Source organism: Pipistrellus hanaki (assembly GCF_964339955.1).
Source record: "Pipistrellus hanaki genome assembly, chromosome: 19".
Classification (NCBI taxonomy): Eukaryota; Metazoa; Chordata; class Mammalia; order Chiroptera; family Vespertilionidae; genus Pipistrellus; species Pipistrellus hanaki.
The window spans coordinates 5172837-5198800 of NC_140521.1; the positions used below are offsets into that span (position 1 = coordinate 5172837).

Here is a 25964-nt window from a genome sequence, read left to right on the forward strand (position 1 = left end):
TTGATGGGCAGCAATTTGGCATTGCTTTTTTTTTAATTTTTAAAAATATATTTTATTGATTTTTTACAGAGAGGAAGGGAGAGGGATAGAGAGTCAGAAATATTGATGAGAGAGAAACACCGATCGGCTGCCTCCTGCACACCCCCTACTGGGGATGTGCCCGCAACCAAGGTACATGCCCTTGACGGGAATCGAACCTGGGACCCTTCAGTCCACAGGCCGACGCTCTATCCACTGAGCCAAACCGACTAGGGCTATTTTTTTTTTACTTTTTAAGACAAACTATTTGAGGTTATAATTGGTATGCAATTAAATGTCTATGCAATTGTCCGATCCAATGAGTTTTCACATGTAACCACTATCCTAATCAAGATATCAAATATTCCTATCACCCAGAAAGGTGCCTCTTGGCAATCAATCTCCTCAGAGTCTGGGATCCAGGCGACTGCCCATCCCCTTCCTGTTAATCGGGTGACTCCCTCCAGTCTGAGAATCTTACATCGTTGCTCTCACACAGCACATTGCCTTTGGGGTCTGGCTTCCATCCCTGGGCATAAGTGAGCCCCTCCATATTGCTGGGCACAGAAGCATGGAGTTGTTCTGTGTTGCCCAGCAGTATGGCCTTGTAGTCCACCATTTGTCTACCCCTCAGCTGCTGGCAGACATGTGGGCTGTTTTCAGTTTGGGGCTATTATGAATCAAGACACTTTAAACATTTGTGTGTAAGTCTTTGTTTTTTTGGTTTTTTTTTTTTTTATGGACACATGTTGTTGTTGTTTTTAATTTTTTAAATATATTTTATTGATCTTTTACAGAGGAAGGGAGAGGGACAGAGAGTTAGAAACGTCGATGAGAGAGAAACATCGATCAGCTGCCTTCTGCACACCCCCTACCGGGGATGTGCCCACAACCAAGGCACATGCCCTTGACCGGAATTGAACCTGGGACCTTTCAGTCCACAGGCGGACGCTCTGTCCACTGAGCCAAACCGGTTTCGGCTAGATACGTGTTTTCATGTGTCACGGGTAGGCATCTGGAAGTGAAACTGCTGGCCACATGCTGAATCGCAGTTGACAGCATGAAGAGGTGCTGAGCTGGATTCCAGAGGGGCTGTGCGCTGTTCCTTCCCACAACAATGGACGACAGCTGGCCCCGTTCAGAGTCTGTACGCTGGCTCCCCGTCCCTCACAGGACTTCCGCTGTCAGTCTTTCTGGCTTTAGCTGCTCTGTCGGGTGTGTGGTGGCACCTTATACTGACCTGTGTTTGCATTCGCGCGTCCCTTGTGAGCCACGATGCTGAGCGTGTTTGAACACGATGACTGGAACACGTGTTGTGAAATCTTTGGCCTCTCTTTGAATTGAGTTGTTTGTCTTACTACTGGGTTGTAAAACTTCTGCACATAGCCTGGGAACAAGTCCTGTGACGCGTTATGTGATGACAATATACTGACTGGAGGCCTAATGTTGTTTTTTAGTTTACTATCAACTTGCTGGAGAGATATCCACCCTCCCTGTCCTGACCTCCTGGGGCCCTGCTATATAAACACAAGGTAAGTATAATAAATACTGTATCATCATTTTTTTTAAAAAATGTGGCTGAAATATTAGCTACCAGATATCTGCTCTCTCCTGGCCAAAGAACAGGGCAAGCTAAGTTGTACTGCCACCTTCCTAGCAGAGAAACTACCGTACATGTGACATAGCTAGGCCTCTCCCATTATGAAAAGCCTCTCTATTCTAGCCCTGGCCGGTTTGGCTCCGTGGACAGAGCGTCGGCCTGCGGAGTGAAGGGTCCCGGGTTCGATTCCAGTCGAGGGCACGGACTTCGGCTGCAGGTTCCTCCCTGGCCTGGGCCCTGGTGGAGGCGGGGGTGTGCAGGAGGCACCCAACATGTCACCTACAAGAGGCAGCGTGCAGGAGAGAGCAGTGAGGACCGAGGAGGAGGGGTGGTGAGCGAGCTGGGTCAGAAGTGCCACACAATGCCGAGTTGTTATCATCACGAACCCCCCACCCCCCAGAAGGCAGACTGTTTAAAAGATAAGATGACTAAGCAGTCAGTCCCAAGATGCAATTCCCCCAAAAGGAAATTGCTTTTCTTTCGTTTGTACTTACTAAATATTTTCCACCAACTACTCATTAAACACTCGAGAAATAGAGCTGCGTTCGCCAATGTCGCAATAAAAAGTTTACCGCTCGGTTCAAAACCACCAAACTCCGCCAGATTGGCTCTGAGGAGGTCAGTAGAGTCGCCTGGTACAGCTGACTCTCCACTCTGCTCAGGTTTCCCAGTTCATCGGATCTCTGGCAGAAAAAGTCTTGCATATAATTTGCATATCATTAGGCAAGTCAGCAGGAGACCACTGACATTCAGAAGATCACAACCCAATTAAGCAAACTGTGAATTCCTTTGCGGTTCTCCTACAACATTTTGACAATCCACATCGTGTACTTAATGTCTTTTTCTTGGCAACGTATGACCTGATATTAAAGTGACATGTAGCAGCACACTTGAACTTCAAGGGGCCAAAAAGCGCCGTCATCGTGTTCGAAAGCCATCCATCCACCCCCAAGCAGATGCAGTTGGAAGAGTGAACACATGGATGGGGTCAGTTGACCTCATCAAAGGCTACTAAAACGTGGGGATCTAAACCTGCCCTTCAAAGGGGTTACCATGGCCACTTGAGAAGCCATTCACTTGTTATCAAAATACTTCTTTAATCAGCGCCAGAACAGAAGCAGCTTGCTTTTACTGCTGTGTTGTTGTTGGTATGAAATCAGCCTTCAGGGAGGGAGCCTGCAGGCGAGGGGAGGGAAGGGGGGTTGGCAGGAGAGCCTGGAGCATTCTCCTGGCCTCCAAGAGCCATTTTACATGGAATTATCTCATTTAAAGGGATATCCAGGGCCTCTGTTTGCACATTATAGGAAGCGTTTCCAAAGAGGCCTCCACCAGCCCATCAGCCACCTCCTGCCGCCATCCCGCTGGGATGGCAGCCACACTGGATTTTTTTTTTCATCGCCCGGTACTCCTGCAAGTATCATCCCCACGAAGGCTTCTCTTTACACGAAAACCTTCTACACCTCTTCCGGGATCCCGGTAGGGCCCGCTAACACTGTGACGCGGTTCCCAGCTCTTGCACAGGTTAAGTCTCACTTCCGTTTCCGCCGTGGCGTCATTTCCCACAATGCACTGCAAGCACATAGACTTTATATACGAATAGGTACATATAAACATATGGCAAAATATATGATATATAATAAATACGTAGAAAAGCATCAGGAATGCAAAATGACCTCCCAATTCAAATCGGAACCGTCCAGGGTGTTTACTTCAGCTCTTGTCACGTCCTCGCGTACCTCTTCATGGACAGTCAAAACCTTAATGCTTGTTACCCATCGCAGTGGTCGGCCAACTGCGGCTCTCGAGCCACATGCGGCTCTTTGGCCAACTCGGGTTTCTAGCAGAGGCCAGCTTAGGAGTGCCCTCATGAAGTCAATACCAAGGTACCTACCTATATGGTTTAAGTTTTTAAAATGTGGCTCTCCAAAGAAATGTCCATCGTCGTACTGCTGACATTTGGCTCTGTGGACTAATGAGTCTGCCGACCCCTGACCCAGCGATATCTATAGAGTCTATATGAAACAGCTTGAAGCAATAACATTAAGACCTCTGAAAGCGGTTCTATTTATCCTTAGAAATCTAGAGGGCCGTATGGCATCGCCTAGCAAAACTGAAAATGCCCATCTCTGACTCACTTCTTTTCTATGGGGAGAGGTGCGGGGGGAGAGGCGGGGGACAGAGTGGGCAGGCAGTCTATTCTGCAGAACACACAGCCCCGAAGACACACAGGTACGCTACTCCCTGCCACAGCACTTGAGATTCTGGGCACGGGCTGGGTAAATGGCCATTTTATGGCCCATCAGGCGGCAAAGCAGACAACCGAGATTCATCTCGCCACAGGCCGCTGGGTGCAGAGGCAGACGGGCTCACTGGTGAGCTCCTGGCAGACAGAGCTGAGCTCCACCCCACTGTGACCTCAACCACCTTCCCGCGCACCAGTCACACACGTGACCTGTCTCATTCATTTCCTATCGCAGCGCAGAATGCGCCACTGACAACGTGACCAAGTTCAACATTAAAAAAAAACAACCACAAAACCTTCATGTACTGAGAGTAGCTGACAAGTATGTTGGAGCCAAGCATACCCGTGTACCTAGTGACACGGGGGAGAGAGGGATTTTAATTTGTTTTTTAAGATAAGGGTGCGTGTGAAATGGCAAAACGATGCTTGGGGAAAGAAAATATTCAGGGCCGTTGACATGGAGCTTCTCCTAATGGATAGCACTGCCATCCTCACGGATAACAATCCTAATAATACTACCTCCGTGAAATTGCCGACGTCTTATCTCTGAGGGAATTGTCTGTGTATTTATTATTAAATCAGTGTCTCCAGGGAAATTATATGTAAGCGACTGGGTTCCTGTCGTTGGTAACCTTCCGCTGAACGAAGACACTGCACTGGCAAGCTGTGTTGGTAGAGTCTGAAACCGACCACGTTCCTCTACTCACACAGGAGGACCTTCCTCTCTGAGATGATTCCCGTGGCAAGAGAGAGTCTGTAGGTGTCTAGTAAAGTGCACAGAATTGCCGAAGCCGGTTTGGCTCAGTGGAGAGACCGTCAGCCTGCGGACTGAAGGGTCCCGGGTTCAATTCCGGTCGGGGGCATGTACCTTGGTTGCGGGCACATCCCCAGTGGGGGGCGTACAAGAGGCAGCTGACCGATGACCCTCTCTCATTGATGTTTCTAACTCTCTATTTCCCTTCCTCTCTGTAAAAAATCAATAAATATATATATATATTTTTAAAGTGCACAGAGCCAAAACCGGTTTGGCTCAGCGGTAGAGCGTCTGTCTGCGGACTGAAAGGTCCCGGGTTCGATTCCGGTCAAGGGCATGTACATTGGTTGCGGGCACATCCCCCGGTGGGGGGTGTGCAAGAGGCAGCTGGTCGATGTTTCTCTCTCATTGACGTTTCTAGTTCTCTATCTCTCTCCTTTCCTCTCTGTACAAAATCAATAAAATATATATATATATATATATATATATATATATATATATATATATATATATATATATATTTTAAATAGTCATGTGTTTAAAAAAAAAAAAAAAAGTGCACAGAATTTCTGCGGAGGCTCAGGGGAGCCCTGTGCCATCCATGTGCCCTTGAGCAGTTAGCTTCTCTCTGAACCTGAACTTCCTCCTCCTGAAAACGGAGATGTTGAGCATCGCGGAGATGTTTTCAAGAATCTAAAAATAAGGGGGAAAGCCTGCCCTTGTTATTAAAAATAACAATTTCTAACTGGGACGTAACACAAAAGGCAGAGAGAAGCCAAAGGCTCTGGAGCGGAGCGGGCTGGCCTTGGCCGTGGCTCCGGTGACTGTGTCACCAAACCCGGCGGAGGCCGGCGGCCACCCTTGTGAACAGGACAGACACGACGGAAGACGGGAAGACAGGGCCACCAAAGCCGCCGGCTGGCAGGGGATCCCCGTCCTCCACGTCCAGGGGGAGGCCCCCGGGGAGGGATGACGTGGCCACAGCTGGAGTGAAAGCCACAAAGACCCCCTCTGACCCGTCCACAGGTCACCGCCCCGGCCGGCCGTGCCACCTTCCGTCGGCCGCGCCACTTCCCGGGGGCAACCCTGCTCACTCACACCGTTCAACACCTCCACACCGAGGACAGGCCTCGAATCAACGGGTCGTTTTTTATTTATTTATTTATTTTAATATATTTTATTGATTTTTTACAGAGAGGAAGAGAGAGGGACAAAGAGTTAGAAACATCAATGAGAGAGAATCATTGATCAGCTGCCTCTTGCACCACCCCTACTGGGGATGTGCCCGCAACCAAGGTACATGCCCTTGACCGGAATCGAACCCGGGACCTTTCAGTCCGCAGGCCGACGCTCTATCTACTGAGCCACACCGGTCTCTGCACGTGTCGTTTTTTTTAATTTCTACTTACTGCAAGGAACTGTAAGACCTAAAAAGAGTTAATCCATGTAAGACTACAAAGCACTAAGCCCCAGCCGGCGTGGCTCAGGGGCTGAGCATCAACCTGTGAACCAGGAGGTCACAGTTCTGTTCCCGGTCAGGGCACAGGCCCGGGTGGCAGGCTCCATCCCCAGATTTATAACATCAAATCCCCGATAATAAAGGCGCTCGATTTAAAGGACAGAAACACAAAGGCGCTAGCGGTTTTCCACAGAAATTTAAAACAAAAAAAAAAAACAACAACAAAACAATCAACCCAATGACTAAACCCTAAGAAATTCCTCACCACAAAAACTCAGTTTTTCCCCTTTTTTTGAGGGGGGGGAGATCCAGAAGGGGGGGAGGAGGGAAGATGATTGACATAGTAGCTTCTCATTCATTACTTAGAGATTGCTATTGTGCAATGAACACCTTTCCCCTCTAGAATAAACGCGTCTTTTTTTAAAATTTCTATTTGAGAAGTTTTGCATAGATAATAAAAGCCTCCCTCCACCGCCACCGACAACGAAACAGGAGGAAGAAGCGAGTCCTACATGGAAAACAAAAACCCGATATGCCGTACTTAGCGCGGTCGTGACAAGAGGCGCTGTACCGTTTCTGTCCCAGTCAGGGCGTCGTTACAGCGTAAGAAAAGGAGTACAGAGGGCATCAAAACTCGACACTCCACACTGAATGCCGCCACAGCAAAGGTCACTGCGTACTCCCTTGCCCAGATGTAAGGAAAGACGGCAGCAAACGGAGGTGACAGGAGTGTGGCCCTTTAAGATGTGTATAGTCAAGCCCCATGACCTGGCCCATCGGGGTTCATTTCATTTCTAACCCGGGGATGAAACTCCCCTCCACCACACAGCAAAAGCCTCGTGTTTTTTTAAAAGATATATCTAGCCGAATCCGAATCAGTGGATAGAGCGTCGGCTTGCGGACTGAAGGGTCCCGGGTTCGATTCCGGTCAAGGGCATGTGCCTTGGTTGCGGGCACATCCCCAGTGGGGGGTGTGCAGGAGGCAGCTGATCGATGTTTCTCTCATATTGATGTTTCTAACTCTCTGCCCTTCTCCCTTCCTCTCTGTAAAAAAAAAATCAATAAAATATATTAAAAAAAAAAAAAAAAGATACGTCTAAAATGTCATCGCAGCCTCAGTCACGAGGCAGAGGAAAAGGCTGCAGTGTCTCGCAGCTGTGCAAACGCCTTCCCCGTGGAACTTTCTGGTTCGTTTTTGACTCCAGCCCTTATCAGAAGCCGAGCACACGCGGAAAACTTAGAGAAGGAATAGCCCGAAAACACAGCCGGCGTTATCTTTCTAGATAAGATAACGGACAGCGGCGGACTGACTTAATTACACAAAGCACTAGCCCGGAGCGGATTCAGTGCCGCTGCAAATGAAGAGACCGCTGCCCATTCTCGCCGATAGAGCTGTACGTCTTTGAACGTGTGCAGCATGCACCCCGAAACCCCCTCGGAGAGCCAGCCTTACATGCAGTGAGAGCTCGCGTCCTTCCTAAACGATTTTAGCTCATGACAGTCTAAAAATTACACATGCCCAGGGCTTGCTTGGCACTAAGTAAATGACGATCGTTGTCTTACACACGCGGCCCGCGTCTAACATCCGGATTCCCGCCAATGGGAACGTTATTCCCCCGACCAAACTGCTGGGATGAATCCCAAGACATCTGAGGAACCCGAGAGTTTCTCCTAGAACGGGACTTTGCGCCGGGACCGGTTTGGCTCAATGGATAGAGCATCGGCTTGGGGACTGAAGGGTCCCAGGTTCGATTCCGGTCAAGGGCATGTATCTTGGTTGCGGGCATATCCCCAGTAGGGGGTGTGCAAGAGGTAGCTGATCGATGACTCTCTCTCATCGATGTTTCTAACTCTCTATCTCTCTCCCTTTCTCTCTGTATAAAAATCAATAAAATATATTTAAAAAAAAAAAAAAAAAGAAAAAAAGAATGGGACTTTGCAGGGACTGGAACACACCCTCGGAACAGGATGTGTGACCAGCGTTGCCATCGCCAAATCCATCGCGGTAAATTTTGCAGGTATCTTCTTAGTCTCTGTAAGCTTGAGTGGTCTTGCTTAGCCAGATTCGGACGGACGGACAGAATAGCAGAGATCCAGAGCTCGGCAGGATATGAGGAATGACCCCGGGGAACGGGGCTCAGCTTCCTACGAAAGGCTAGGGCTGCCTTCACATATCTGAAGATCTCCCACGTTCGAAGGAGGTGGCTCCTGAACACCCCCCACTGGGGATGTCCCCGCAACCAAGGCACATGCCCTTGACCGGAATCGAGAACCTGGGACCCTTCAGTCCGCAGGCCGACGCTCTATCCACTGAGCCACACCGGTCAGGGCGAGACTGAGATTTTTTTGTTACTGGGACATTTCAGGGTCAGGAATGAATGGCTATCCCATTGTACGGAAGGGAAACTGAATCAGGGACATGGAAGTGACTTGCGGAGACCCTGTGGCAAGCTGCCAGTCCTATCAGGCCCATGTTTCCTGGCTCCTCATCTAGAACTTTCTCTTTTACGGCAGCCTGACATGGTACAGCAGAGAGGACACAGGAAGACGAGGGGCCAGCGCTGACAGCCGGCCTTCAGGTTCACTAAGGGCGAGGGTCTGGCCTGGCTCCTTTCACATCATCACCGTTTCCGGCTCCGGAGACCCCGGAGGAAGGACGTGGCAGCCAACGGGAGGGCAGGCCCTGGGCTGGGTCACGGCGGACGGCTACCAACCGCCAATCGCGGGGCCTAGAAGCTGCAAGACTGATTCCTCTGGCGGGCTTTTCCCACGGCGTCCAAAGTACTGGAACAGCGGTCGGCAAACTCATTAGTCAACAGAGCCAAATATCAACAGGACAACGATGGACATTTCTTTGGAGAGCCACATTTTCTAAACTGTATAGGTAGGTACATTGTTATTGACTTAATTAGGGCACTCCTAAGCTGGCCTTTGCTAAACACTCAAGGGGCCAAAGAGCCGCATGTGGCTCGAGAGCCGCAGTTTGCCGACCCCCGTTTTAGGGGATGTGAGCAAGGAGCTGCCATGTCACTTCTCCTGCACGTTAGGCCCCGGAAGTCATCAAAAGAGACCCCGGGGTTCTGACTCCTAATCAATGATAAAAACAGAGAAGGATAAAGAAGGGAGAAATAGAAGCAGCAGGCGAAACCGGTTTGGCTCAGTGGATGGAGCGTCGGCCTGCGGGCTGAAGGGTCCCGGGTTCGATTCCGGTCAAGGGCATGTACCTTGGTTGTGCGGGCACATCCCCAGTAGGGGGTGTGTGCAAGAGGCAGCTGATCGATATTTCTCTCTCATTGATGTTTCTAACTCTCTATCCCTCTCTCTTCTTCTCTGTAAAAAATCAATAAAATATATTTTTTAAAAAAGAAATAGAAGCAGCAGCAGCAGCAGCAGGGGAGGCAGGTCTGGGACATGGAGCCTCATTAGCATGCAAATGACTTGCCTTCCAGATGACTTCATAATGAAGTAAAGAGGCTAACTAAATCATCCCCATTTCCCCGCGGCCAGGCCCGGGGGATGGAGCCAGACAGCAGGACCATCCTGCACAGGGCACCCAGCTTCCCCGTCAGACACACAGCTTCACCCACAGAGCACGGTTCTCTGAACGGAAAGCGATTTTCATGGCAAAGAGGGACAAAAAATACTGACTTGCCCTTTTACCTTTTTCCCAGAAATGGGGATTTGGAGGGCAGGGGGCAGGGGGCGGGGAGGGGCGGGAGGGCGGGAGCCGGAGCGGCCTGCCCTCTTTTCTTTAATTGTGGAAATGTTATTCGGAGGCCGGAGGGGGGCCTGGGGAGAAGCGGCCTGTTCTACAGCTTCTCATTAGGCGCGGCAAGATTGCGCTTTTTGTGTTAAACAGAGCAGGCGGCTCACCCTCCCGCTCCTCCTGGGAAATAAGGAACAAACTGCTCATTCGCTTCGTCATAATTACTGTTCGCGGGCCCCGGGGGAGCGGCCGCTCTACCCGAGGAGGACCGGCCTCCCTCTTCCCACCGAAGGCGCCGCCGCGATTTCTCCCCAAACAAACAAACAGAGAGAAAGGACCGCTGTTCTGTCCATCCCTCGCACACTGAGAGGGGCGGGTGGCTCGTTATTCATGCCCATTCGTGTCCGAGAGAGGGCACAGCAGCAAGGCAGAGAGAACCCGGATTCGGGGACCCCGGGGCCACGTTCAGCGGGCACCGGGCAGAGGTCTCTCCTGTAAACCCCCCCGGGCACCTGCTCCGTCAGGAAAACGGGGCCGATGCTGCTCGGCGATGATGGTGGGGAGGAAGGGAAGGTACCCATGGGCGAACCGCCTGGCGGAGGGCGAGCTCTGGAGAGATGGTAGTTATTATAGCTGCTTCATTGCAAGGTCAAGTTCTCTTTCCCTTCCCGGTCAGGGCTCCAGGGACCCCAGTGCCCGTTCTCTCAGACCCTGAGTGCCCAGCCCCGCTGGCCAGCCCCCCGGCGGATAAAGACCTCGTCTCTCCTGCGAGCTTCGGTGCCCGAGCCCGAAGTCCCCATCCTGGTGCACACAGATGTCTGGCAGCGCCGGGGGCAGAGACGCCGCCTGGCACCGAGGGGCCCGCCTGGGCCTCGCGGGGGCCTACACGGGCCGCCGATGCTCAGCCCAGCGTCTCTGGGCCCCGGGCCGGCTCCGGGGCCCGGAACATCTATTTCTCAGAACCGACAGCTACAAGCCCGGCGCTTCCATCTGCCAGTCCCTGGCACCAGTCCGCTCTGACGGAGGGCGGGGTAACGATGGGGAGGGCAGAACACACAATGACTGGAGCGTGCAAACGGCATCTGCACCTTCGTGAGAAAGAAGCGAGACCGTCACCGTGGTGTGATCCACAGACAGGCTCCCAGCAACAAGAGTCCCTTCTTCCCGGAAACTATCCTTTCTTTTCTTTTTTCTTTTCTTTTCTTTCTTTTTTTTTTTTTTTTAATATATTTTATTGATTTTTCACAGAGAGGAAGAGAGAGGGATAGAGAGTTAGAAACATCGATGAGAGAGAATCATCGATCAGCTGCCTCTTGCACACCCCCCACTGGGGATGTGCCTGCAACCAAGGGACATGCCCCTGACCGGAATCGAACCCGGGACCCTTCAGTCCGCAGGCCGACGCTCTATCCACTGAGCCAAACGGGTCCCTTTGCAGCTCCGTTAGCCTGGGGCAGGGGGGAAGGGAGGGGGGTGGGGGACAGGGAGGAGGAGGAGGGGTGTCACAGAGAGTGCAGGCAGAGAATATATCCCTACCCCCGATACAGGCAGGACTATTTCAAGTTACCCACCAACCAACCACTCGGGGCTTGACTGGGGCTTGGGAAATGAGGGAAGAAACTCCATTTCCAGAGAAGAAGGAAACAAACAGCTGGGTCTCCAGATCGAGGATGCAAACCTCCACGTGACATCACCGTGTGCATTACGGCCAGAGAGCTCCCTCGCGGACAGCGTGTGGTTAAAACAGTGAGCTGACGTCAGGTGTTCTCTGAATTCAGACTCGTCAAGGCCCGTCTGGATGCTACAGGACCTTCGAGCAACTTCACTTTGGAGCAAGCATCTTTCTGGACTCAACTCTGTGCATTTCCCACTCGACGGTAAGACCGGCCGAGGAAGGGGCTGTGGTCTGGGTAGGGTTCCTCAGAGCGCCCCCTTCGGGCGGCTCGGAGAAATGGCTCTTCAAACGTGTACTCGATGAATGTGATAAACAATCTCACAAATCTCCTTACAGATGGTCTCACCGCTCCACGGTGAGTGAAAAGGGATCTTAAAAATGTTGTTTTCAGCCCTAGCCGGTGTGGTCAGTGGATAGAGCATTGGCCTCCGGACTGAAAGGTCCCAGGTTCGATTCTGGTCAAGGGCATGTACCTGGGCTGCGGGCACATCCCCGGAGGGGTGTGTGCAGGAGGCAGTGGATGGATGTTTCTCTCTCATTGATGTTTCTACCTCTCTATCCCTCTCCCTTCCTCTCTGTAAAAAGGCAATAATATATATATATATATTTTTTAAAAATGTTGTTTTCAGGCCTTCCTATCCTACTGTATGAATACTTGGAAAGGACAAGCTTTGCAATGGACGATCCAACATTTTCAACGTCCACAGAAGCAGAGATGACAGATAATACCTCCGGGGAGAGATCAGTTTCCTGTCACTCGGCCTCAGGCAACAGCGTGGGAGTTCCAGCCAACCAAACCTCCTTCTTTCTGAAGAGGATTAAAAAAGCAAACACAGTCTGGGCCGTTCCAGGCCTTCCTTCAGAGGCTGGCCCTCTGTGAGGCCTGGGCTTATGGATCGGACCCTATTAAATAAAAGTACTTCTCTCCTGCCAAGCTGGTGGTGTCTGTCGCTGGGCCTGCACAGGGAGTGCCTGGGTCGGCTCACTCTTCCCGAAAGATCCCGTTATCGGCTTCATGAGCCCCACAAAATGTTTCCGTGCATAAGCAGCTCTCTGATGTGAACCAGTAGTCAGCTTTTCCGCTCAGAGGGCTGAACAATGTGTCAACGTGACAAACCGGTGGCCTCTTGCGATCCCACAGAAGTAGCATCTCCTCTGGGCAGAATGTGCCGTTTTTCTGCTATCCCTCCCCCCCACCCAAAACACACACACACACACACACACACACAAATAAAAAAAACAGGGCAATGCAGCCCTGGCATTTCATTGAAATCAGCCAGATAACTGTTTTGCTCTGTCGCTTTTCTCTCTTCAAACTGGGTTTCGGGAAAGGCAGAGTCACCAAAATGAGGAAGCACGCACAGAAGGGCCGCGGTGGCTTCAAACCACCCGCTGGAAACAGAGCGTCACCGGTGAGGAGCCCGCGGCTGGCTTTGTGTTTCTCGCTCAGATACGAAGAAAGCCGCACGGCTGACCCCCCTCTCTCTGCCGACGGCGCGAGGTCACAGGGACCGCTCGGAAACGAAGGAGGAAGCGCCGAGCATCTGACCAGTAACCTTTACAGAAGGAGTGAGAGCACACGAGGCTTTCTGACTCACTCCGCGGAGGCACGGTAACGTGCGGCTAACTTTCTTACCGTTATCTTGAAACCCCCCAACCTTCGGGCCCACAATCCAGCAGGCAAGCCGCCAACTGCCACCCAGGGGTAGAAAGAAGCTGCGAGATGTTTCGCCTGATAATCTCAATGTAAAAAAAAATAAAAGACTCTAACTCAGCCCAAGCAGGGGTGGTTACTGTGTAAAGCCACGGTTCCCAACCTGGGAGCACACGCCCCATGGGGGGGGGGGGGGGGGCAATTTGATTACTAAGGAGGGCAATTCAAGAATGGGTTATTAACAGTGAATTCTTTTGCATTTCTTATGGCTCTAAAAGGCTATATATATATATATATATATATATATATATTTACACAGTATATAATACATATTGTGACATGTTCATGCATTTCAGTTCTCTAGTATATGTTTTGAAACTTTGCTATTTTTTCATATCACTTCATATTCTTTTTTTTTTTTTTTAATTTCTTAGTGATGTCTTTCTCAGGACTTCAACTGTCCTTTTGTTCTTTTATTTTTCTCTTTCATGGATGCCATGTTTTTTTTAAAAATATATATATTTTTTTTTTATTTTTTTACAGAGAGGAAGAGAGAGGGATAGAGAGTTAGAAACATCCATGAGAGAGAACCATCAATCAGCTGCCTCTTGCACACCACCCCCTAGGGATGTGCCCGCAACCAAGGTACATGACCTTGACCGGAATCGAACCTGGGACCTTTCAGTCCGCAGGCCGACGCTCCGTCCACTGAGCCAAACCGGTTTCGGCGATGCCGTGTTCTTTAGAAGCTTGTTTACACCAAGCTAATGGCCTTTTCAGCTTCCTCCACGTGAATAGGAGCTCACTTTTTTTTTTTAATTTTTTTATTAAGATATTATATGTGGAGTTCACTTTTTTAATAACAAGAATTCTATGTCATGGTGGGGGGAGAGCATCAGGATTTTAGAGAGGTTTACATGGGGGGGCGTGGCCAAAAAAAAAAAAAAAGGTTGGGAATCACTGGTGTAAAGGGTCATGTTACAAATCCAAAGCCAAGGCCACTGAGATAAATACCAAAACAAACAAATAAAATTAAAAAAAAATGAGGATCCCTGGGGGAGGGCCTAACTCAAGAGACTGCTTTAAAAATAGCAACAGAGTATCAATTGCTAAGGAGCTGCTTCCTAAAATTACTCTCCTGTTGATGCTTCTCATTTCTAAAATATCGCAAGAAATGTGCTCGCAGTCACTCATTCTGCCTTAAAAGAAAAAGTAGAAAAAAAAAAAAAAAAAAAAGCCTTGCTAAAGAACACCGCCTAAATAAAGGCATTTATACAAGGAAGTCAATACCCTCACACGTAAGTACATTCTCAGGGAGACGAAAAAGCAGAAGTTACATTAAGTTCGAAACACGGAGGGGGGAAAAAAAGAAAACTTAGCAGAAGTTCCTAATTTTAATAATATTATGTATCTCTCTCTATATATATCTCTCACACACACACACCCCTAGAAAACTGCCCGAGTTTTAATTTTTTAAATTTATGGAGAGGAACTCTACAGGGAGGGCCCGTTAGGAAGAGTGGAAAGGAAGAAGAGAAAGGAATGAAGCATTTTAGACGCCATTCAGAGAAGTGCAGCTTTTAAAAAAAAATGAAATTCAGGCTTGCTTTGGGGGTCCTGGCTGTCCTTCGTTTCCTTCCCCTGTGCCGGGAATTTTAAACAGAACTGATTGCTCCATGAGCTTCAGCTGGGGTCCAGCCTGCAACAGAGAGTTCATTCCAAAATGCCCCAAAGGGTCTGCCCTTTGCCCTGGTTTCTTTGTTTTTTTGTTTTGTTTTGTTTTGTTTTGTTTTTACCGCTTGGCGCTGCTCACCAAAGAGCCATCCTGCAACACCAAAGCGACGCCTGGGCTCAAAACTAAGGAGCGAGCTGGTGTGCTCCTTTACACAATTTGGCTTTTCACAGCAGCCCACTCGAAGCGGCTGATAGGGAGAGATCCTGTTCCCTGTGTCGAGGCATCAGGGAAGCAATCTCGGGGTGCAGGATGCTTCCAGGGCCGATGCTCTCCAACTGCAGGGCTTTGGTGTCGAGTGCAATATTTTTTATTAAAGGACAGGCTTCACATTCACTGCCAGGATGATGCCCCTTTGACATTCCCTGTGCGAACTGGGGATGGTGTGCATGAGGAAAAGACACCGGCGGAGGGGGAAATGCAATGCGAATGCTTTTGCTACCCCATTAGAAACTCGACAATTAGCCAAAGCCGGTGTGGCCCAGTGGATAGAGCACTGCCTGCAGACTGAAAGGTCCGGGGTTCGATTCCCATTAAGGGCATGTACCTTGGTTGCGGGCACATTCCCCAGTGGGGGGGGGGGGGTGCAGGAGGCGGCTGATCCATGTGTCTCTCTCATCCATGTTTCTGACTATCTATCCCTCTCCCTTCCTCTCTGTAAAACATCAATAAAAATATATTTTTTTTAAAAAAAAGAAACTCACAATCAATCTGATGAGGGATATTTTCTGCTAAGAATAGGAACGTGTGAAGTCTTTTACTAGCTCATCCGTAATAAACCATTTCCGAGAAGAAGAAATTACAACCTGGTATGGCCCTCCCCAAGCCCCTTGCCAACTCCCCCAGGGAACCGTGTGTGGCCATTTCCACAACAAACCGCTGCCAGAAGGCACCCCTTCCCTGTGCACTTCTTCCTTTCTTTCTTTTAATCAAGAGAAAAATATATACAATTGATTTATTCTGTAAGACAAAAACACATCATGCCATCTACAAGTTCAGAACGGCATCCCTGAATATACACCACCAGCCTGCAGTCCACTTGAATCGTCCTGTGCACTGACTTCTAAGGGGATCCCATTGCAACCTTTTCATCGCCCAGGGCCACCCGCAGGTCTGCAAGGTGAGGGAGCAGCGCAGCTCAGGGGACGTGCTGGGCAGGGACAGGAGCCCTGAGCGGGTCACTGACCCACGCATTCCTGCCCGGGCCACAGAGTGGGGGGGACGGAGGACAGGGACGCTGGACTGTGGGAGCTCCAGGGGAACCCGCGCTGCACACTGAGGCTCAGGCACCAGGGGCAAAAGCCACTCCTCCACCTGCGCTCGGGAGCCGGAGGGGCGGGCAGGGGCTGGATTTGGAAGCGGGGACAGGACAGGACAGCCTGGCGCCGGGGCAGGGAGCACCCAGGGAGGACAGCCACGGGGCATGAGGGACCCGCAGCCCTGGAGCAGGGAGCACCCAGGGAGGACAGCCACGGGGCATGAGGGACCCGCAGCCCGGGAGCAGGGAGCACCCAGGGAGGACAGCCCGGGGCAGGAGGGACCCGCAGCCCGGGGCAGGAAGCACCCGGGGAGGACAGCCACGGGGCATGAGGGACCCGCAGCCCGGGAGCAGGGAGCACCCAGGGAGGACAGCCACGGGGCAGGAGGGACCTGCAGCCGGGGGCAGGGAGCACCCAGGGAGGACAGCCACGGGGCAGGAGGGACCTGCAGCCCGGGGCAGGGAGCACCCAGGGAGGACAGCCACGGGGCAGGAGGGACCCGCAGCCCGGGGCAGGGAGCACCCAGGGAGGACAGCCACGGGGCATGAGGGACCCGCAGCCCGGGAGCAGGGAGCACCCAGGGAGGACAGCCACGGGGCAGGAGGGACCTGCAGCCGGGGGCAGGGAGCACCCAGGGAGGACAGCCACGGGGCAGGAGGGACCCGCAGCCCGGGGCAGGGAGCACCCAGGAAGGACAGCCACGGGGCAGGAGGGACCTGCAGCCGGGGGCAGGGAGCACCCAGGAAGGACAGCCACGGGGCAGGAGGGACCCGCAGCCTGGGGCAGGGAGCACCCGGGGAGGACAGCCACGGGGCAGGAGGGACCCGCAGCCCGGGGCAGGGAGCACCCAGGGCTGAGGCTCCAAGGGATGGAGGGGGACCGGGGTGGGACCGAAGGGGCGACCGGTCCGGAGCGGGTCCAGCGGCGGAGTCCCAGCCCCCTCCCCCCGCAGCCCCTCTGCGCGCGGGGCGGGCGCGCGCTCTCCGTCCCCGAGTCCCCCCGACCCAACAGCTCCCCGCCGCCCGGGTCCGAGCCGGACCAGGGGACCGCGAGGCCAGCCTCGAAGCGCCCACTGCCCCCAGGTCGCGGGGGGGCGCTGGCGGCCGCGGGGCGGGGGGCGCGGCCGGGGCCGGTACCTGGGCTCGGGCAGGACGATCCTCTTGCTGGCGCGGGCGGCCGGCGTCGCCTTGCTCTTCTCCATCGCCATCAGGTAGCTCACATCGGCCAGCACGGCCTCCAGGTCCGCCATGTTGGCGGCCGGCGGCGGGGCGGCGGGGCGGCCGGCTCCTCGGGGCCCGGACGGGACGGGACGCGCTCCCGCCGCCGCCGCTGCCGCCGCCCCGACGTGGGGGGGCCGCCCCGGGGCAGCCCCCCCGCCCGCGCGCCCCCGCCCGCGCCCCGCGCCGCCGCCGCGCGCTCCCCCTGCGCTCCCCCTGCGCGCTCCCGCCGCCGCCCCGCGGGGTCCCCCCGCCCCCCGCCCCGGGGCGGCCCCCCCCTGCGCGCTCCCGCCCCGCGCCCCCGGCCCCGCCCCTTCCGCGGGGTCCGCTCGGAGCGCGCGCCCGCCGCCCGTGCCTTCCCCGCGCCTCCCGACCGACCGACCGACCGAGTCCCCGCCGGCACCGGCCCGCCCTCCCCTCGGGGTGGCCACGAGGGACTTCCTCTCCTCCCCCCCTCCTCCCCCGGGCTGCCCGCCCCGCCGCTGGCTCTCACGCCCCTTTGATCCTCTCCAGCGCCCCCTTTCCAACCCCGGCCCCCCAAATCCACGTGCGCGGGGACCCGAGGCCCGCGGGGAGGTCTCTGCACCCGGCGGCGGCGGCTCTCAAACTGGGGAGGTCAGTCCGCACCCCTCCGGGAGGTCTGGGGCGCCCCCCCCCCCAGCCATGTCCCCCGCCTGCCCCCCGGAGATGCTGGAGCCCTGAAGCCGAGGTCAAGGTCGCCCTCAAACAGCGCCTCCTCTCCTGACCCTGAACACTCCCCCTACCCCCCAATGTGAACGCAGCAAAGAGAAACCCAGCAGCAGCTGGAGAAAGTTTGCTTGTTTCATGCCCCAGCCGGGCAACGTGGGGGGACAGCGACCCCCCTGGAGCCGAGCTGCCGCCCTGAGGGGTCCCCGGGAGGGAGGAGCTGCCAGGCTCCCGGTGGGCATGGCGAGAGGGCTGAGTTGGGGTCCTAAGGGGCCTCTGAGAATTGGACCCTCGTCCTCCTGCCCTCCAGCTCCAGACGATTCGGGAGCCCCTGTGTGCACCACACACCACACGGGGCACTTGGGGAAGTGGGAAAGCCAGAAGCTGACACACCAAGGCGGGAGGGAATTTCCAGCTTCCTGGTCTGCATTCTCAGAGTCTGGTCACCCCTCCCCACGTGGGCCTGGGGTTTTCATCTGCTTCTCACTTTTCCACAGCGGGGTACACCCCGGGGCATGCGGGGCTGTCCTTAAGGGACACCCCGAAGCCTTTCAGAGGCCTGAGCTGGGAATGAACTAATTGTTTTTATTATTTTTATTTTTTAAATATATTTTATTGAAAGGATATATTTTCTTGAAAGATAGAGAGTTAGAAACATCGATGAGAGAGAAACATTGATTAGTTGCCTCCCGCACACCCCCCACTGGGGATGTGCCCGCAACCAAGGTACATGCCCTTGACAGGAATCGAACCTGAGACCCTTCAAGTCTGCAGGCTGATACACTATCCACGGAGCCAAACTGGTTTCGGCGGCATGAATTAATTGTTTTTAAATCCCTTTCATTCATCTGCACCAATCACATTGCACCCCGAGCCTAGATGTCTCTGGGACTGAGAGAGTGTTCTGTCCGTGGCTTAGGAGGGTCACAGAACTCAATTCAAGTGGAATTTTGGACATTGCATGTCGTATCACAGCAGGAGAGGAGCGGCCTGATCTGGTGGTCATGGCAGGAACCCCTACCCTCCCTGGTTCTCTCTCCCTCTCTCACCACACCAATCCCCCACCCCCACCCCTCTCTCTGTCCCCTGTATGCCCGCCACCACAACTGGCCAGTTTCACCAGGCGTTTTTCTCAAGATTTGCCGCAGGATGTTAGTCAAGTTGTCCAGAAAAGGACAGGCGGGCTGTGAGAAGTGCGTCGGAGGGGTTGGGCTGGGCGGCAGAAACTCTAAATGGCAAGGGAGCACACACACACGCTGGAAGGAGACCAAGATGCTTGATTTGCATGAGCCAAATAGCAAGCCTTCAACTGCCACCCACTTTTTTTCTCTTTTTTTTGGCCTAAAAACAGGAACACAGAATGTCATGTCAAGGATCGTCCCAGAAGGAAGGGTAAGTCCCCCAAAAACCCTGTAACGCGTTTCATGATTTCATGAATGCAGTTTCTTTCAATGATGTCTTTTTACCGTCCCATCTTTGTCATGAGCAGACCATCAAATACATACTGCATGTGTATGGCCTTCCCGATGCTGACAGGTATAGACTGGCCTCTTGGACTCTGTTAAGAATTTTCCTTGGTGGTGGTGGGCTTTTTCTTTTTTGTTTTGTTTGGGGCCGGGGGGGCGGGGGATGTTTGGTTTGGGGGGTTGCAACATGGGACAGGAGACACCCGTGAATTTGAACCCCTGCTCCCGCTCTGACTAGCTGGGTGATCTCAGAGGGAACATATGATATCTCTGGACACCACTGTTCTCCTTGCCACCGTGGGAATGAGGCCGATACCCCCAGGGCTGTTGAAAAGACAAGGGGAGATAAAACATGAACACCTTGCACCCTGGCCTGTGTAGCTCGCTCAGTGGTTAGAGTGCCGGCCTGTGCACAGAAGGATCTTGGGTTCAATTCCCAGTCAAGGGCGTGTATCAGGGTTTGCAGGTCTGATCCCCAGTCCCAGTCAGGGCACGTGTAGGAGGCAACCAGTCCATGTTTCTCTCCCACATTGGTTTCTCTTCTTTCTCTTCCTCTGCCCCTCCCTCCCTCCCTCCCATACACTTTAAAAATCAACGGAAAAAATTGCCCTCGGGTGAGGATTCGCAAGAAAACCCCACAAACAAACAAACAACAAACAAGAACTGTGCTCTTCCGCTGACACCCAGTAGGTCTCTAACTAAGGCCGCTGCATTCCCTCTTGTTTATTTTGCTTTATTTCACCCCAGCATGCTAGATGCTCCAACTCTTCCGCCCCAGAAGCAGGAAGACCCCCCCCCCTTACCAAAAATAACAGCCCCCCCCCCCCGGGGCATTGCTAGGAACCCAAACGGGTTAGCCTTCCTAAACACAAGCAACTGCCCTTTTAGAAGGAAAAAACGGGGAGTCCAAAACAGGGTCTCCCCCTCCACCCCTGAAGTCAGCTGCCTGGATCCCCCACGGGTGTCTTTTCTTTGGTGTTGATGGCATGCCAGCCTTGATTCCCTGTCTCTCTCCTTTGCTCTCTCACTCCCTTTCCCGCCCGCCCCCCTTTCCTTCCCTGGACTCTCTCCATGCTGAACGGTTTTGTGTTGGCCGCAAACAACAGGCACGGATGGCAGTGATGAAGTTGTCATAACTGACCTACTGGAGCCGGTTGGTTGCTAAACACCATCCCCGGCCTGCACTCATTACGGCCCTTAGGAGGAGGAGAGAAGATAAACAGCCCCCATTTGTACTCCGCCAGCAAGGCTCCCTGCAAAACAGAGTCCTCCCTCCGCCTCCCCCGGTGATTTAAATGGTTTCAGGCTCCCGCTGCTTGTGATAATGGACACAACTCTTCACTTTGGATGTTCCCTTTCCCTCTCTCCCAGCACTCCCCTGGACGAGGGGAGGTGTGGCTGAAATGGGCTCATTCGCGTTTATACTCTCCGGGGCTTAATTTTGTTTGTTTTGTTTCTTAATCCTCATCCGAGGATATTTTTTTCCATTGTTTCCTTTTTTTGAATTTAATAAATCTTTATTGTTCAGATTATTACAATTGTTCCTCATTTTTCCCCCCCATAGCTCTCCTCCTCCCGGTTCCCACCCCACCCTCTGCCCTTTACCTCCCCCCACTGTCCTCATCCATGGGTGTACGATTTTTGTCCAGTCTCTTCCCGCACCTCCACACCCTTTTCCCCGCCCCCGAGAATTGTCAGTCCACTCCCTTTCTATGCCCCTGATTCTATTCTTTTCACCAGTTTATTCTGTTCCTCAGATTTTTTATTCCCTTGATATTTTTAGATTCACTTATTGATAGGCATGTCATTGTTATTCATAATCTTTATCTTTACCTTTTTCTTCTTCTTAAAGAATACCTTTCAGCATTTCATAGAGTGAGAGAGTGGAAGGGAGAGGGAGAGAGAGAGAAACAGCGATGAGAGAGACATATCAATTGGTTGCCTCCCGAATGCCCCCAACCAGGGCCTTTACCTGTGTGGGTGGACATGGATTCCTCCACGGGGGCTCCTGGGCAGGGAGTCCCCCTGGAAAGAGATGCTCTGGAGGGGCTGTGGCTCAGAGTGCGGGCCCGGAAACCAGGTGGCCTCAATGAGAATGCTGCCGCCCGGGCTTCTGTGCTGGGTGACCTCAGACCGGTGGCTTCACCTCTCTGCGCCTCGGCACTCTCTCAAGGGCGTTCCTGGGATTTCTAGGAGAATAACCTGGTAAACTGAAAGCACTCAGGCCAAAACCGGTTTGGCTCAGTGGATAGAGCGTCGGTCTGCGGACTTCCGGTCAAGGGCACGTACCTTGGTTGCAGGCACATCCCCAGTAGGGGGTACACAGGAGGCAGCTGGTCGATGTTTCTCTCTCATCGATATTTCTGACTCTCTATCCCTCTCCCTTACTCTCTCTAAAAAAAAAAATCAATAAAATATATATAAAAAATTAAACCTTAGATTTTTTTTTTTTTTAAGAAAAGAAAACACTCAAGACAGTGTCGGGGACATAGAAAGAACCCCCCTCCAAAAAAACAACAACAATACAACATTATTATCATCATCATCATCATCATCATCTTCTTCTTCTTCATAGTCATTGGAGTATCTCTGCATGACGCAAGGTATGACGGAGAGAGACCAGTCCTGGGTGTGACACGGCACAGCTGGATCTGACCGGCTGGGTCTGGCCTTGCAGAGTAACTAACTAGAAGCAAGTCCCTTAAGCTTGTTAAGCCTTCATTTCCCCCGCTGCCTGGCGAAGCCGTGGATGCGCTGGTCCCCGGGGTCCCTCCCAAGGCCGGACGCCTCGGGCTTCCTTTAATCCCGCCCTGAATCCCTTCTCGGGGAGCACACGCACAGCCCCCCACCGCAGCTGGTGAGCTCTGGCTTTTCCTGGGTTAGGCGATGCCTAGGGCATCCATCGCTCTCCCTGTCACCACGGTCACCACGTTTGCAGAAACAAGCACCTTCGTCCTGGCTCCTCCGGCGCCTGCACTCACTGCACCGACCTTGCTCACTAAGTACCTACTGAACGAGGAAGCGAAGGAGTGAGTGGGGTAAAAGATTGCCGACCGTGTGCCTCGGGGACTCGGCCTTCTATCAGAAGCTCATCTAAAGAGAGAAGAAAATGCGATCGGAAACCACAAGTGCCCACGAGAGAGGGCGCACCCATCCAAGGGCGGGCCCTCGTGGCCAGGTCCCCGCAGGTCCCGCTGCTGCTAATGGTTAGAAAGCTCTCCCGCAGCCGAGACCATGATGCACTGGGGCTCTGCAGAGGTGGGTCCGGCCCGGGGATGGGGAGAGAGAGACCCAAACTCCGTGGCCGAGTGGCAGACCGGGAGGAGGGTTTGAAGGAGGAAGTGAGAGAGAGAGAGACGAATGAGATGGGCCAAGGCCAGGCACTCCCAGGGATGGGGCGCCAGTGCCAGGCCCTGCAGGGAGGAGTGGTCCAGAGAACATTCAGGAATAAGTCTGCTCTTCTGTCTTCTATGCCATTGTAAGTCGGCCGATCTGCACGCACACGTTATGCTACCCCTCTGGTGAAGCTCACGACGCCGTGATTCGTGTTAGCGGGGGCTGTGAGGTGGGTGGTGGGGAGGCAGGGAAGGTGGGGAGCCAGCCGCCCCCGGCCCCCCTCCGGGATCTCCGCCAGCCACACAGGGACAGCCCTAAGACCTAGAGAACAAGAGCCCCACAGAAGCAGGAAGCGGGGCCAGCAATGACCTTGGGAGCGTGGAGAGCCCACCTGTCTCCCTCTCCAGGAGTGAGAGCATGACCTCGATAGGTCACCAAAGGCCAGAACTTTCCTGCCTCGCCGAGTTCCCCGTAGCCTGGTGGCCTTCCCTCCAGATCCTGTCGGAAAGGGCGTGGGCCGCCCGGCTGGGAATGTCAGCCAGACCCACCCAGGAAAGGTCACGGGCTCCTCAGGAAAGTCCGCCATCTCCCCGGCCATGCGGAGCAGCGCCAGCCATCCGGGGGCACGCCGCCTGGGCTGCCGGCCCTCAGGACCCACCCCCACCGCTCAGCACCCTCCTTGTTCTCCTCTCCGCTAGTTCTGTTTCTTCTCTCCCCATGGGGGGTAATAGCTCCCGGACTGGTCTCGTTACTTTAAATATATATCCAAAACCGGCTTGGCTCAGTAGATAGAGCATCGGCCTGCAGACTGGAGGGTTCCAGGTTCGATTCCGGTCAGGGGCATGCACCTTGGTTGCAGGCACATCCCCGGTGGGGGTATGTAGGAAGCAGCTGATCAATGTTTCTAACTCTCTATCACTTTCTCTTCCTCTCTGTAAAAGATAAATGAAATATATTTAATATATATATATATATGTTGATTTCAGAGAGGAAGAAAGAGGGAGAGAGAGATAGAAACATTGATGGTGAGAATCATTGATTGGCTGCCTCCTGCATGCCCTCACTGGGGATCCAGCCCTGTGCATGTGCCCTTGATTGGAATCGAACCCAGGACCCTTCATTCCACAGGCTGACATTCTACCCACTGAGCCAAACCAGCTAAGGCTCATTACTTTTTTTCTTTTTTTTTAATTGAGATCAGAAAGGAAGGGAGAGTGAGAGAGAGAAATATCAATGAAAGAGAATCATCAATCTGCTGCCCCCTGCTTGCCTCCCACGGGGGACCTAGCCCACAACCTGGGCATGTGCCCTGACCAGGAATCGAACTGTGACCTCCTGGTTTATAGACCAACACTCAACCACTGACCCACGACGGACTGGTCTCATTTTGTCCAAGCTCCTGAGTATACATAGATTCCCACAGGCCGGACTCAGTAACAAAACCATGGTGCCTGGGCCAGGCCTGGTGTCACCCCAAACCAAGAGGACCCCCCAGGAGCCACCAGAAAGGTGGTCGCATGCCCCCTACGAGGTGCTCTCCACCAGAACTCCCCGACGCCGTGTGCTGAAACTGGCAAGTGCAGATTCAAGTTCAGATGAGGTCTGGGGGCAGGGCCTGGGGGGTCTGCATTCCTCACGAGCTCCCCGGGGGCTGCCTCCGCGGAAACGGTGGGACCTCAGGCCCCACCCCCAGCCTACAGAAACAGCATCCGCACTGTGACAAGACACCCAAGGGATTTCCGGGCGCGTGGAAGCGTACGGAGCCTCCTGCTAGGTCGCCCTGGCAGCTCCAGTCCAGGCCTTGACATTGTCCAGGAAGTCAGCAGATGGGAGGATTCCAGATTAGAAACGGGTCAGGTCAGCTGAGCCGACGGGCAGCCCCTACAGAAAGGAGAAGAGGGAGAGCCAGCTTGGGGGGATAGTGCGGGGGGGAGGTCAGCGGTGCAGATCATGCAGGGCCTGCTGGGAGAGGAATTGAAATACCATCGGGGCCGAGACCTGTTTGGCTCAGTGGATAGAGCGTCTGCCTGCGGACTGAAAGGTCCCGGGTTCAATTCCGGTCAAGGGCATGTACCTTGGTTGCGGGCACATCCCCAGTAGGGGTGGTGCAAGAGGCAGCTGATCAATGACTCTCTCTCATCGATGTTTCTAACTCTCTATCCCTCTCCCTTCCTCTCTGTAAGAAATCAATAAAATATATTTAAAAAAAAAAAATACCGCCAGGGACGGGTTTCAGAGACAAGCGTGATGCCATCCGACGTGCCTTTTTGTGAGACTCTGCTGGCTGGTGTTACAGGTGTCACCCATGGAAGCTCCCAGGGACCCCAAGGCACAGACCTGCTTCCAGAAAGAACTGAGCATGGAGTCTGGCCGGCAACCACAGAAAGTCCCAGAATCCCGGGCCCTTGCAGGTCCAGAATGCTCTCCGTCAGACAAGCACCTTCTTGAGGCCAGTTCTGAAGCGTTTAAGTGTTCACTGGGGGGTTGGCATCACTCCAGTCTTTTCTTTTCTTTTTCTAATTTTTACGGAGAGGAAGGGAGAGGCATAGAGAGTCAGAAACATCGACCAGCTGCCTCCTACACACCCCCTACCGGGGATGTGCCCGCAACCAAAGTACATGCCCTCGACCGGAATCGAACCCGGGACCCTTAGTCTGAAGACCGACGCTCTATCCATTGAGCCAAATCTGTTAGAGCTCACTCCAGTCCTGAAGCTCTTCTTCCTGTCCCAGGGGCCAGCCCACACCCCCACCTGCCATGCCACCCCGTGACATTCAACATTGGGAGATCTGGCCTCGGGAGAAGCCCTGAGCAGGAGCATGGATAGAAAACCGGAAGGTGAGGCCTGAGCCAGGGACAACGTCAGGGCCACGAGCCCACACGGAGAAGCTGGGTTCTTGTCCCGAGAGCAATAGGGAGCCGCGGACGGCGTCACACAGAGAGACGGCATGATCTGCTTGGCCTGGCGCACAGTAGGTCCACAATAAGCATTTGCTTTAGCGGCCCTCTGGGTAATGACCTTCCCCTCCCTTTAACCTGGTCCAAACACAGGTATGCATGAAGGCAGGCATGGGGGGGAGGGGAAGGGGAGAGGCCAAGGCCGGGATTTTTTCTGAAGGATTTTCCTTATAAACTGCTTTACATGGGAACAAGAGGAAG

At 53.4% G+C, this 25964-nt stretch overlaps 1 protein-coding gene and 1 long non-coding RNA gene across 3 annotated transcripts in view; both read right to left on the minus strand.

Annotated features, from left to right (window-relative positions):
- GRK3 (G protein-coupled receptor kinase 3) overlaps positions 1 to 17484 on the minus strand; it is a 69338-nt gene extending 51854 nt beyond the window's left edge. Inside the window, exon 1 of one of the 2 annotated variants that reach the window (XM_084868162.1) lies at positions 17236 to 17484. In XM_084868162.1, coding sequence (XP_084724288.1) covers positions 17236 to 17348 — 113 coding nt within the window. In that variant the 5' untranslated portion in view covers positions 17349 to 17484. The remainder of the gene's footprint in view (positions 1 to 17235) is intronic. The other variant, XM_084868163.1, reaches the window with a different exon arrangement.
- A 1705-nt stretch (positions 17485 to 19189) lies between these two features.
- On the minus strand, positions 19190 to 23495 carry LOC311613836. The gene is made up of 4 exons (XR_014793546.1): positions 21442 to 23495; positions 21303 to 21326; positions 20611 to 20665; positions 19190 to 19793 (listed from the first exon to the last, which is right to left on the minus strand). It is a non-coding gene; the product is annotated as an uncharacterized lncRNA (long non-coding RNA).
- Between the last annotated feature and the right edge of the window lie 2469 nt (positions 23496 to 25964).